The sequence below is a fragment of the Hakea prostrata genome, chromosome 7 (genome assembly GCF_041222555.1).
Source record: "Hakea prostrata isolate BN-2017 chromosome 7, UWA_Hpros_2, whole genome shotgun sequence".
NCBI classification, from domain to species: Eukaryota; Viridiplantae; Streptophyta; class Magnoliopsida; order Proteales; family Proteaceae; genus Hakea; species Hakea prostrata.
Window position 1 is genome coordinate 68510828 of NC_142606.1, and position 13907 is coordinate 68524734.

Genomic DNA, 13907 nt, shown 5'->3' on the forward strand with positions numbered 1-13907 from the left:
TTGATGAACGTCTCATTCATGGAATAAGGACCTATTGCTCAGATGGTGGCAACCAAAAGTGGTAAACAAAATTCTGGAGATTCCTATACCAGTAACTCGTCAATCAGATCGACAAGTATGGTAATGGACAACAAACGGAATTTTCAAGGTCAAATCGGCCTATTTACTTGCTACCATTAATAGTGCATCCATCCAAGTTCCATCATTCAACTGGGAAAGCTTTTGGAAAGTACCTCTCCTACCTCGAGTCCAACATTTCTTATGGAAAGTTCTTCATAAAAAACTGCCCACTGCTTCTTTACTGGAACAGCGAGGTTGCTCGTGTCCCTCACATTGCCTTCATTGTGGTGAACAACAAACAAACAACCCCTGATCACATCTCATCAATTGTCAACTTGCTCATGCAGTTTGGGAGAACTTACACTTCTCCATCCTTGAACAGCTAGGCCACCTAATGGACAAAGTCTTATTCCTCCTTGATCAGTGGAGAAATGATTTGTGAGCAAAACAACCTTTGAATATTCTCATATCACTATGGCCCATGTAAAAAGCATATACAGGTCTGATCGATACTCAGGGACGGCCTTCGTCCGAAAAAGTTCCTTTTCGTATTTGGAAAAGCTTGCAATTCTACAATTAGGGGTCCTCGCATATTGGGCATATGCACCTTCTACCACCTCTTATTAAGTGGGATCCTAAAAAGCCCAACTCTATAAAACTAAATGTGCTGGATCTTATTTCTAATTGTACAAAGTAAGCAGCTTCTGAGGAGATCTTCTGTTTTGGTAGAGACACACAAATTCAAGAGATTCTTATCATGGAATCGTTAGCAATGCGTCAAGCATTATTGTGGGCCCGTGATTTCAATATGACCAACATTGAGGTGGAGACAGACAATCAAGCCCTTTTCCACATCCTACAACATAGCCTGGCCAAAGTTCCATGGAAGGTTTCTCCCATCATAGTAGACACTATAAATCTCAATCTCTCATTTGCCTTCCATAACCTTCAGACACATTTATCATGAAACTAATATAGTAGCTAACATTCTGGCAAAGGAAAGTGCTCTTACACAATTCGCTTTCCTAACTATCTCCAACCCCCCCCCCCCCCCAAATATTCGCTGGCTGCTAATGTTTGACCGATTAGGAATAGGTTGTAATAGGGTTTCTCCCTTGAGTTAATAAAATTCGCTTTTACCAAAAAAGAGATGAACTGCTATATAAAAAGGAACCACAAAAATAAAAAGTAAAAATTCGTCTGAAAAGCAAGTCAGAAATTAGGCAAAATTCCTGAAAAGCACGACCATAAAAAAAGGGAGCTACTGAAATGGTTGTCCTCCCCTTGATCACATCAAAAGATTAGGCAAAATCCCTCTCCTAACTGAAGACAAATTACACCGCCACTAACAACATATATGATGAATCTCAAGCCACAGGAATTTCCATCTCGGGAACTAGCATTGGTGCCGCCGGCCTCATGTATTCCTCTTCATCCTTTGGGGGGTGGATGGTGACCAGATCAGGCAGAGGAGTTGTGGGTCCTTGCTTGCCCTTGGGATCCCAGTCCAGCATTATCTTAACCTTGATTCCCAGAACACCCTAAGAGTAAATCAAAGGCATACATCAGTCTTCACCAAAGACATGAAAAATTAATCATACAAAGGGTTATCAAAATGATTGCAGCTTCTCCTGCCGCATGGGACGGTGGCGGGAATGGAAGAAAGTTGCATCTAATCAACAAGTGGGAGAGCAACAAATAACTGATTCTATACATGACCATGAATCAAAAGCACAAGAGAAATCGATGCTACTAAACCAACCTGTCTGAGGAGAACATGCCTCACAGCTGAATCAATATATTCATTAACAGGCTGACCCGAGGATATCATGTATCCATCCTTAAATTTCATGGACTTGGCACGCTGAGCCCTTAGTTTCCCACTAACAATCACCTGTTAACAGTTCACAAAAATGCTCAAACCAAATGGAATAATTACTAATCATATCATGGAGGAGGTGAGGAGAGAGTTTTTGAAAAACAAACCTCACAGCCCTTAGCTCCACTTTCCATTATAAATCTCAGTACACCATAACAGGCCCTGCGACAAAGAAACCACTAAATTAGTAAACAACAAATAAAAACTCGTTCCATTTGCATCGGATAATCTGATCGGAATGTCTGAAAGACACCTCTACAGATCTGTCTAGAATGTGACAACTCCTAACTGCTCCTTGTGTTATTCCCAAAGGTTTTTCAGTTTAGTATTTAGTGCAGGGGGTTCAAAAAGGGTTTCAAAAAGAAACTTTAATGTAGCATTTAATGCACTTTTTACATGAATTTACAGCGTCACCATCACTGGATAAGGTCAAACAACCATAGCGTACTATAAGGAACAAAACAGGGTTGCAAATTATTTGTTAACCTTAGCACGAATCGATAAGTAAACGTCACTAATCAGATGAAAGCAGCCAGCAGCAAGAACTAAGGAAAGAATAAAGAGGTTAGGAGGGGAGCCTATGAAATCATAAATGGGCTCCATGACAACACGATGTCTTACTTGCAATGCTTGCAAGTTCATGGCCTTCAAGCGTCAGACTGGAAGCTTTTTATTCTTTTGCAGCTCTGAAAAATGAGGTGTGCTTGGTGGGATGGATTGCGGACTACCATATCTCACCCAGATTTGAACATCAAATAAACAAATGAATAGCAACTCCATAGAGTACAAGATACATGACTACCAATTTTGAACTGTCAGTAGGGGGGTTAGTTTCACACTACAAAATCCAAGACTAATATTTACTCTTGGGGAGTCTTGGGTTACGGTCTTTTTTTTTTTTTTTGGGGGGGGGGGGGGTTATTTTCACTGAAATTTTCAATCCATAGGGGGTCATTTGCTCAAGAACTAATGATATAAAAACTAGGAAATAGGCAAAGGCAAGATTTACTTGCAGCAGCAAGTAACTCATTGGGGGAAAAGAGAGTAATAATATGATCAGGATTGATGATAAACTGCAAGTTATCCCAAACTCTGAGCAATTAATACACAATATCCCTGATAATTCCAGAAAACCTTTCAGGTGCGCATGGATGAAAAGTTCACATCACCCCTATAGAGGAGAGCATGCAAATAATCAATGCCAATTGGAAAGGAAAAAGGCTCCACAAAACTCACTGAACACTTTTCCAACCACCTTAGGAGGGCTATATGAATCCTGCTTTGCCCTTCCCCTCTGCCTATACCACAGCAAAGTCAATCATATCTTCTCTCACAACTTTCTATTCCTCTAATCATACAATGGCAACTAAGGTTATAACGCAATGAATCCTGCTTTCCAATTCATATGTTCTCATTGAATCCCATGTCAATCTCAACCAAGCCCTTATCTTTCAATTCCTTTAACCAGACAAAGGCAAGCTTACAAGCGAAAGTATGAAATGAGTGGTGAAATAATATAATCATTACTAACTGTATTAATGGTTGACAAGAATGTAGGAAATTATTCCAAACTCCAAGCAATCAATATGCAACGAGCCTGACAAATTCCAGAAAATCTTTCCTCTAGGCATTGATGAGAAAACCTCATCACCCATAAATGGGTGGAGAGGAAAATAACCAATGCCAATTAAATGAAAACATGGGAAGATAACTCAACTGATGGTTTTTTCCAACTAAAATAAGGTTGGCTACACAAATCCTGCTTTGCCATTCAACTCTACTTACACCATAGCAAAATCTTTCAATCTGTTCTCTCACTACTTACCCAAGTCAACTTAAGCCTAATCCTTCATCTTTCAATTTGTTTAATCCAAAAATATCACTCTTCATAGAATCTACAAAATCAGCCTCCATAAAAATATTGAGTACAACTCTACCCATAATAGATATCACACGAGATTCGAATAGATCCAATAAATTTAACACGTGCAACCAGAAACCCGCCCCCTGCACTTAACCGCATACAAGAAGAACAATCTTGTTGGATAAACATCACCTCTTGCAAGCTTTCCCATTGTTGAAAGGAAATTCTCATCGTTTATCAGGCTCAACTGATAGGCAGGGGCCCAGTTGTTGACAGAGCATCCCCCCTTCACCTATCCGAATGGAACATATGAAAGCCTAAGGATAGGGCCAATAGAGGATCTCCTTCTCATGTATTTCAAAGAAAGGTATGCTAGCCTAAGTGTCGGATAGTTATGACGATCACCTCTAGTTGGATCTTTGCATGGCACTAGTAAGATTGGTGTGCTTAGCCCCTTTTCCTCAAGTAAACTTATAGTTGCCAACTCCGAGAAGAAATTTGCAACAACACTGACATGAGTATGATTGACTTTCAACTTCCATTTAAAAAAAAAGGGGCTTGCAAAAGACCGTTCATCTTTACTAGCATCTACTTGCTTACAAGATCTAGTTCTTTAGGGGAACCAACTCAAACTACATGCAACCAACTATATACTGCTCCCGCAAGTACTTCAAGAGAACAGTATAAGTTGTTCCTTGATCAAATATAATCACACTCAGACACCTGACACATGAGAAACCGGCTCGTGAGGGCTCCCCTACTACCGAGAAGACTCTACGCCAAAGAAAAGCTTACACAAACAAAATCGATCTCCCCAACACCCCAGGAATCTCAAAAGAATAAGAAGCAATGAAACCAACAAAAATACGACGTGAAGTGCCAACACTACAAAGTAACCGATTACGAGGTGCGTTCAATTATCCCAAAGAAATTATGAAATGAAAATTAAAATCAAACAACAGCAGCTTAAGAGATCCAAAAGGATTACCAACATACCTTCTAACAGCGAGTCCACCCAGAAGCTTGTAACGGAGAGACTCAGCTTGAGCGATGGCACAGAGCCCTCTGTTTGTAACCTTTTCAGCATAAAGTTCCACGCTGTTCTCCGGGAACTTAAACCGTTTCTGAACAACTGAAGTGAGTTCCCTAATTCTTCTGCCCTTCTCACCTATAAAAATTGGATAAAACCCTATCATTCATCGTAGGATCCATAAGATGGAATATCACCGGAAAACCCATCCAATCAGACATTTACCTAGAACATTCTGAGTACGAGTAGCCCTGATGATGATCTCTGTACGCATAGGCGTAACTCTGACCTCAACACCAGAGTAGCCATCCTCAGCAAGCTCTCTAGTGAGAACCTCGTTGAGCTCCGCGAAGAAAACTCCATCGGCAACGAACTATTACCAATGAGGGAAACCAATATATTAACGAAACCTCAAACCGAAGCTCATCAAGTAGCAGTAGCAGAGATCAAAAGAAATACCAACCTTACGTTTTTTGCTCATCTGCGCCGCCATATTTGCTGGATCCGACGATTATGCGCAGGAGTTCTCTTCAGCTTCTTCGCAGGAACTCTAAATTTTACGCTATGGTGGAATGCTTACAACCTTAAGAAGCCTGCAATCCCTGCAAGCGATCGAACGATCAATAATCCGCGTTCCTGGTTTGGACGGACGATATTAAGTCTATCACACTCACAAACCATTAAACCCTAAATTTCTCTCCCACCCTCTCCCTCTTTGAGAGTGTTTTAAATGAACCGCCATCCCGAGCATATGTTGATTTCAATCTTGACTCGAACCGAAAAACCGGATCCAGACCGAACCCGAAACGGTTCCAGATTGAACCGCAGTTTTACTGGATGGTTTTGGTTTGGGACCTTTGGGCCATGGTTTGAAGTGTCAGCGGCAATATATCGCCATGTCGAAGTGTTGTGACACTAGGTCAACAATAAGTCAACGATTTATCGCTGATATGTCACCAATGTCGTTTCTCTTTTCTGTTTCTTACATTTTAACGTCATTTTGTTCTGATCTTTGTCGTTTATGATTATATCTTATTTTGTTATCGCCGACTATTACATTATTTGTGTCGATTAAACAGGATTTCATACAAATCCTAGAGTTTTCTAGAATTTTAGTTTGCTTGTATACAGTTCGGCATGTGTTGATTAAGAACATTAGTTTAGATTATGTTTTAGATCAAATGAATGCTTTCAATGTGTTTATTGGCCTCAAGATAGGGTATATAACAAAATTCAGACTAAAATAACTCAAAAACCCCTCAAAACTATGGATCACTTTTCAACACCCCTCCAAATGTAGGCCGACATATCATGATATGTCACCATGTCGGTGGTGTCGCCAGCCACCGACACAGCAATGTAGAGCGATTTTTCGAACCTTGTTTTGGGAACATATTTCTCTCTATTTTATTTTTATTTTTGGGGAAAATTCTGTCTTTAATAAAAATAAAAAATAAAAAATAAAAATTGAATTTTTTAGATATGTGAAAGCTTCTTATATTTTTTTTTCTTTTTCCCGGTGAAATCCCTGTCTTCCTTCTATTCCCATTCTTTGTTTGTTGGGACTTCACACCGTTATCTTCTCTTCTCTTTGGGTGGATACAACTGAAACGAAAACTAGTTCACACTCCATTGCAATACAGAAGCAGTAAATGGCAGTTACTCTTTCCTCTCTCCTCTACCCTTGCCTTTCTCCGCCTCGGAACCAAAGGATAGATTCCAACTATGGAAAATGTTTAAGTTTCTCTACCCTTACGAAGCTCCCACGAACAACTTTCATTTGCCGTTTTTCCAAGAAGAAGATTAATTTCGTGGATCAAATTCTCGATTACATAGAAGGTATACTCAATCTCCCCCTCTCTTTCTAACGTTGCAAGTCTTTTGCCAAATTAGATACGAAAATCAAATCTTTAGTTCATTAGCAAATTGTACGAAGTGAAAAGCAATGCACACTTTTCTGAACTGGATGCATAAAGAAGAGAAACTTAAAAATTGTCCTCTTCAGGGGGACAAACCACCTGAATAATTTTCTTCTTCTTCAAGTGGAATCTAATTTCCAGAGTCCAAACTCTTCTCAGTGAAGAATTTCAAGTAGAGTAAAATACCCAATGCTTTTCCTTTGAAGGACATTGTTCTCATCCCAATTATCGTTTGAACAATGCCCAGTAAACGAAGGAAAAGCTACAAGGTTTTCTTCAATGATGATCTGCATGAGCTGCTTCAAACTCTCCCGCTGGATTTTTCACCTTCTATGCAACTTTGTTTATATGGTTAGAGTTCTCTCGCTCGTTGGGGGTTGCAATTTTTGTACTTTGGGAGAAGAGTGCTTAATTTCTAATGCTTGGACTTCTTGCTCCCCTTCTTAGGATGCCCTGACTGTAGTAATGCCATGGCTTTAATTAGTGGCTTCTTCTTCATCCTTGGTTTGAATCTTCATCTCCTATCAACGGGGAATCAGATTTACTTTCCCAATATGAGCCTCACTTCATAATGTTATCACATAAAGCCAATTTTTCTATTTGATACTATCTGATGCATGCTCATTATAGCTTGCTTGTATCCGGTGGACAGTGAGCTATAAGATTAACTGAAGTGAGTGCTTTAGAGCTGTAACAATAAACAAGGGAACATAAAAGTTGTATGGTGATCTACCCTCCCTTCCCTTCAATGACGAAGTCCATGAAAGACAAACTCCAAGTGCATTCTTCATTTAAATGTTTTTCATCCACAGATAAAATATATTATATTGGCCTAGGATAAAGTGGTGGAGCTTAAAAGGAGATATTTTGATATTATTTGCTAATGAAGTGGTCAACCAAGGAAAGTGAGACTTTAACGAAGACACTGATATGATGTGGAATGAGATGGCTATTATTAGGAATGTTGCTAAAGATGTCATAGGCAAATTGAAAGGAACATGCCATTCTTCTAGGAAGAGTTGTTGGTGGGATGATGAGGTTCAAACAACCATTAAGTTTAATAGAGTTAGTTTTAAGATATGGCAAGGACTAAGGAGGTACAGGATCTATAAGGGTATAAATTTGCCAAAAATGAAACTAAGCAGTTGTCGTAAAAGCAAGGTGAAAAATATGAAGACTTTATGATAATATAAGCATACAGTATGTGGGAAAAGCTATCTGTAGGATAGCTATAGTGAGTTTGCTTACAAGCTGGTCTACTTATACTTAAGGGAGTAAACGGATTGGATTTAGATCAGATAGTGGTAATACCATATACCCATATCCTATTATATTCAGACGGACTCAGATAATATCCTATCGGTTTTCAGATGGATTCAGTCGGATTCGGATGATGATCAGATAGTTATTTTCTTAAGTAGATTCTTCAAAATGGACACGAATACAAATTGAATGCAAGTTTTCAACTATCTATTGACATCTTTACCATTTTATTTGTGAGGGTTAAGTTTGAAATTTAAGAATATTAGCAACTTTGGTAGTTATATTACTAGAAAAATCAGAAAAATAGTCACATATTTTAAGTGAAAAAATTATAAAAATAAGAGAAATAAATACCAAGAAGTAGCTTATACGGATTATTTATCGGACGGATAATAATTGGTAGGAAAGGGGTATACCATATCCACATCCTATTAGTAATCTGATGGATTTGGAAACCCCTATACGGATGTGGATGTGGATGCGAATATGGGAGCAGATTTTGGTTATCTATTTACACCCAAGTTATACTTGCAAGCTTGCTTAGATTTGCTCAGTGTCACATTTTTATCTTTTTGTTGTATAAAAATATGCCATCTGGGATTCATCAAACTGGCTCTTAAAATTTCAAAGTAAACCTCAAGATCCATCTAAGAAATCCAAGCATCTTTGAGGGGAACTTCTAGATTGAAATGTTTGCTTTGAATTTAGAATGCACTTTGGATTTCTTATCTATTATTACTTTATTTTGGGTGGGAGTGTATAATAGGCTTAGTTCAGTTAATCCTAAATTTTTTACCATGTGTCTCATTTGAAGGAGGACCAAAGTTACGCAAGTGGTATGGTGCACCGGATCAACTACCAAAAGATGGGGCTCTAACAAATGAGGGGAATGAGTATGCAGGTAACCAATCATCGCTAGCATATAAATAAATGTTTGTGCTACATTTTGATTCATTTAAAGCATTTCAATGTGTCTTTTCATAGCACAGAAGAAGAAGAAGCAATAAGGGATGCAATTTTGGTAACAGATGGAGATAGCGAGATGGGTCAGGTACTCCTCAACTTGGACCTAATTATTCATTATTTATTTCAGTAATATGCTGCACAAACTGGAGCTGAGAAATAGTACTCCAACCTGTGAGTTCATCAATTTGGGGATCACCCTTGAGCTCTCAGTGGTAAAATATTAAAGTTAGTGGAAGACAGTTTTCAACAGGATCACTTGGAGATCAATGAGTCTGAATACGTTCTACCACCATATTTTCAACATGATCTTCTGCATGTTCCTCCAACTGATTAGAGCCCTGTCTGAAAGCAATAAAGACCATTATGACATGGCAAAACTTTGGAAAGTTAACTTCTGATGACCCACTAGAGGGATTCAGCATGTCAATATTTCATACTTTCGAATTTCAACTGGATCTCCTGTCTGTTATACTTTCTTATTGTATGACTTGTGGTTGTGCTATGGCTGATGAGCCCTTAATCTTCTAAATTTTGGTCTTTCCAGATGATAATATTATCATTAATAGTCAAACGAACTCGAGTGAAAGCACTAGTGAAAGATAGGCGTGCGGCTGCTGAAGCCTTTGGTACTTATGTTGAGGTAATAGCCTAATGTATTCCTGCTGCATTGTCATTTTGTTGTGCATCAGTTTTATTATTTTCTCTGCCCCCCCCCCCCTCCCCTCCTTTTATTTATTTATTATTTTTTTTGTTGGGGGGTGTGGGGCGTGGAGGGAAGGTCTCAATGGCAATGAAGAATTGATGCTTACTCATTTGTCTTCTTGCATGAAAGTCAATAGCTGGAGATGCAAATGATAGGTCGTTCCTGAAGAAGGCTCTGAGGGGTGTTCGTGCAATAATATGCCCAAATGTATGGATGTCTATGATGTATTTACCTTACACAATCATTAAAGAATGAAATGATTGATATTATGCAGTTCATATACGTGCTTGGAGGTACTAATTAGGATATCATTCCCCCATCTTCTTATTAAGATTATGCAGTTCATGTGCATGCATGGAAGTAATAATTAGGATATCATTCCCTCATTTTCTAGCTACTGCTATTGCCTGTTTTCTCAGCAAGTTTTATACATTTAATACTTAATTTCACCTTACCTTGTATTTTGCTTTTGGTTGGTCACAGATGCATATTGTTTGTCTTATTTTTTAAATTTTCTTGATACAGTTGTTTTCAATTGTACAAGAAGTGTTACTCCAATCCTCCTAAGTTAATGAAAGGACAAATTGATTTTGATGAATCTCATTTTTTTATGTAGCACTTACGTCTCTTGGATGGACTATGAACATTCAGAGTAATTTTTTCTTGTTCTTTCCTCATTTCTGTGGGAGATCTTTATCAGTTCCATCAAATAAGATCTCTGGCACTGAAACTTTTAAGGAAATGCATCAAAATTGAACTGTTTCCTTTATCATCTTCTTGTAAAGGTTTGGCTGTATTTCGCATACTCTTTTTTATTTGATGTACATCCCTTACTTTTTAACTGTGTTCCATTATACAGGAATGAATTTTTGTCTCAGTTGTTTTGAAATGATGATGTCTCTTCTGTAGGAAGGGTTCTTTACTGACAAGGAGAGCTTGAAAGGGCTACAACATATAGTACTTCTATCTCAGGTTATTATTCTCTTTGCCATGCCATTGTTTTATATGATTGAGGTTTAACAAGAGCTACAGTTGGCTGCTTATAGGGGCAGAAGTGGTGTTCTGGCTCTTATGACTGGCAACAAGAGAAAATTGGCTGAGCAAGATGAATCAACAGTGATTACTTCAGGGATACCATACACCATTATCAGAGCTGGGTTGTTGGAAAATACTCCAGGCGGAAATCAAGGTTTCTGCTTTAAAGAGGTGATTCTTGTTCCACATTCCTAGATTTTATATTTTTCTCATAGTGGGACTGAAATTTTTTATGCATAGTGCAAGTGGGATCCTGCAAAGGTTCCTATTTGATGTAAATTGGGCACTACTTGGGAGCATTTTGGTGTACCATATAACTCAGTGCAATTTTTATATATCAGTCGAGCTCTTCCAAATTCAGCTTTCCTTGTAACTGTTGCATTTTGCCGCCGGTATTGAAACTTGGAACATACTCATGGGTGTTATAAGCTTTTGTTAACATTACCATCCCCTCCCCCCTCCCAACAGACACAAAATAAAATGAAACAATAAAGGTGTGTTTCATGAATCTTTTGTATGCCTACTTTGACCAATAGATCGTGAGACAGTACAAACCAGATGGAAAAGAACAGACCATGTTTTAGCAAAGCTTTCCTGAAACTGAAAATGATAGTACAAACTTCACATGCGTGATTTGAGTGCTTGAACTTGAAACATGTCTCCTCACTAAGTAGAACAGAGGAGACTCTTCTGTATAATTAGTCAAGGTAATCCATTTGGCAGGTGAGCTTATTGATACTTTGTGGTCCAAGAATTGTGTCAACTTGCAATAAGAAAGTCCATATAAGTACTGCATACCCAAAAATTCCTTTCTGGATGTTGCTAACGATTTCTATCGCCTTACCTTCCAAGAGTTATTGACTAACCATTATTGAGGATTGTTTGGTTGGGGGAAGTTACATGGCACCTTATTGCCTTCTTCAATCTCAGGCTGATCAATCCTTATTAATGTTATGATTGGGCATAACAATGTGTTTATTCTGGAGTTTTTTTATCCAAAGTATGTTTACTGCTTGTTACGTATAGAATGACACAACTTTTTATACCATGCTTAGGGTAGTGCAGGACAAGGAAGACTGAGTAAGGAGGATGCTGCCTTTATTTGTGTCGAAGCACTTGATACAGTACCACAAAGAGGAATCATCTTTGAGGTTGGTTACAAAACATAAACCATTTCTAATTAGTATCAAACTACACTTGGAACTCTAGAATTTCATTTTCAATTCTTCATAATGTTTTGTCCAAAACTTTTAGTTTCTGCCCGAAAGACTAAAAACATTTATCACAAAGAGAGAGGTTGAGTAACCTCATGCCTGATTAGAAGATTTTCATTTTCCATTCATCATCATCATTTCATTATTTATGGTTTTGTATATTTTTACTTTAAATTTTACCAAGATCGAAAACAATGGGAAACCTTGGAGCCATGGTATAAATCTCAGTCAAAACCACCAAAATTTCGACTTCGATTTTTGGAAAAAAGAGATGAAACCTGGTGGAATCGAAAAAGTCCTGTCAAAACCTGTGAGATGTCGCAGGTTTTGGCAGCTGTCAGGTTTCACCCTTTGAGTTTCAACCCCCAAACCATAATTTTGCTGGATTTTGTGATTTCAACCTCTTTTTCACCCTAAATCAGTAACTCATTTGTTGAAATTTGTCAAAGACTTGGGGGGAAACACTGGAAGTTTGTCAAAACTTAAGAGGGGAAAATAATCCTTCGGTCAAAAACCACCATATCTCAGTTTCTTGGCTGGTGAAACCGGCTTCGAAACCAAAATTGTGATCCTTGCTGCGGCACATATTGGTCCATATTTTCATGAATAGAAACCTAGCGAGTGGCATCAGTCTTGGGATTGCCCAAGCCATAATCCCCTTGTTGAACTTTAAGATTTACATAGTCATCAAATATCATATAATCAGGTTCTTTGTGACCCTAGGTGGTGAACGGGGAAGAGAAGGTGACAGAATGGAAAGAATTCCTTGGTACCTTGGCTGAGAAGGCAGAGCAGCAGCAACAACCTCAGTGATAATTCAGCCCTCAACAGCATGATAAGTGAGACAAACAATTATTCTTCTAAGCTCTGGCTCCACTTGTTTATTGGTGAAGTGTAAAAATGATAAAAACAAAGATGTCTCTAATTCCAAGTTTCAGAGTTTACCAAACAAATTCATTCCAGTCATGCATGCCTCATAGAGAAACTTCTCACAACATAATCATTTTGAAACATTCAGCAACTGAAGCTTCTTGCATTGCTCTTGAGAGTGTCTCTAGGTTGTATATGTATATTCCAGTGATATATTGGTGCAGCTCAAAGGCTGGTAGACACACAAGTTGGTTTAGCTGATGAGCTAAAAAGAGTATATATATCTCTCTCTCTTTGCTTGGATGCATACCTCTCTACTGTACAAGGTGGTCGAATTCCTCTCCGTAGTTGATGGACCTTTGTAATTTATCTACCACATGTTTCACGAAACGGATGGATACATCTTTACCACCAGAAGAAAGGTGGTTCATTGCCTGACTGGGTCTCCTACCCTCATTTAATAAGGCACTGCTCTACCAAGCTCATTTGATGTTACATGCAAGCAGCAAAGTTAATATCGAACATTCCAACATTATATTATGAAATTCCACGATCTGAAAGCAGAAGAGCAATCTATTGTGACTATGTTTGGATTAAATTACTGAGGCACTGTTTGAAGGGGGAAAAAATTGGATTGCTCCCTTTGGTTGAAGGGGATTTGAAGGTTTTTAAGTGAAATTTTAAACTTATTCTTGGTGATCACATCGATTAAAAATAACAGTTCCTATGTAGGTTTGAAAATTTTCTCTTCCTTGCCTCTAATTTCTCTTGCAATCAAATGTAGCCAGTGGGAATAAGAGTGGGATACCTTTGCATATGCACAAAGGAGAATTCTTTAGCTCTATTTACTTATTTCAAAATCTCATCATGTTCTATAAAACTATGGCAGTTTGCTTCTCCCAAAAAATAAAAAGAAGGAAAAGATGTCTCATCCCTGGCTGGCGTATATGGACCCTCTTACATGAGAACTAGATCTAAATGCGACAAATTATGGACGTGTAAAACTTCTAAATTCTCTCTTCATGTATCTTCAGCCTAAGTCTGTAATGGAAAAAACTAGGGTTCACACAATCTAGATAATCTGGACTTGATCCTCTGCTGCCC

The 13907-nt window shown here is 38.3% G+C and overlaps 2 protein-coding genes across 3 annotated transcripts; one reads left to right on the plus strand and one right to left on the minus strand.

Annotated features, from left to right (window-relative positions):
* Nucleotides 1-1211: 1211 nt before the first annotated feature.
* On the minus strand, nt 1212-5522 carry LOC149011840 (small ribosomal subunit protein uS3x-like). The gene is made up of 6 exons (XM_089163311.1): nt 5297-5522; nt 5059-5206; nt 4800-4971; nt 2047-2101; nt 1823-1954; nt 1212-1601 (listed from the first exon to the last, which is right to left on the minus strand). Exons 1-6 carry the CDS (start codon nt 5324-5326, stop codon nt 1428-1430), a joined length of 711 nt encoding a protein of 236 aa, XP_089019437.1. The 5' UTR covers nt 5327-5522; the 3' UTR covers nt 1212-1427.
* Nucleotides 5523-6366: 844 nt separating this feature from the next.
* Nucleotides 6367-13824, plus strand: LOC149011841 (NAD(P)-binding Rossmann-fold superfamily protein). Of its 2 annotated transcripts, none has more exons than XR_016174646.1 (9): nt 6367-6672; nt 8830-8916; nt 9005-9066; nt 9526-9621; nt 9814-9891; nt 10594-10656; nt 10717-10890; nt 11785-11870; nt 12657-12744. XR_016174646.1 is itself a non-coding variant. In XM_089163494.1 (9 exons), the coding sequence occupies exons 1-9, from the start codon at nt 6486-6488 to the stop codon at nt 12744-12746; spliced, it is 933 nt and encodes a 310-aa protein (XP_089019620.1). In that variant the 5' UTR covers nt 6367-6485; the 3' UTR covers nt 12747-13824. The 2 variants fall into 2 exon arrangements, 1 of the variants encoding a protein (XP_089019620.1); XM_089163494.1 differs by having other exon boundaries at nt 11775-11870; nt 12657-13824.
* The last annotated feature ends 83 nt before the right edge of the window (nt 13825-13907 follow it).

Coding starts and splice junctions, on each gene's coding strand:
- LOC149011841 (XM_089163494.1), top strand. CDS start 6,486: ATGGCAGTTACTCTTTCCTCTCTCCTCTACCCTTGCCTTTCTCCGCCT. Junction 6,673..8,829: donor AATTCTCGATTACATAGAAG/GTATACTCAATC, acceptor TCTCATTTGAAG/GAGGACCAAAGTTACGCAAG. Junction 8,917..9,004: donor TGAGGGGAATGAGTATGCAG/GTAACCAATCAT, acceptor TTCATAGCACAG/AAGAAGAAGAAGCAATAAGG.
- LOC149011840 (XM_089163311.1), bottom strand. CDS start 5,326: ATGGCGGCGCAGATGAGCAAAAAACGTAAG. Junction 4,972..5,058: donor TCGTACTCAGAATGTTCTAG/GTAAATGTCTGA, acceptor CAATTTTTATAG/GTGAGAAGGGCAGAAGAATT. Junction 1,955..2,046: donor GTGGAGCTAAGGGCTGTGAG/GTTTGTTTTTCA, acceptor AACTGTTAACAG/GTGATTGTTAGTGGGAAACT.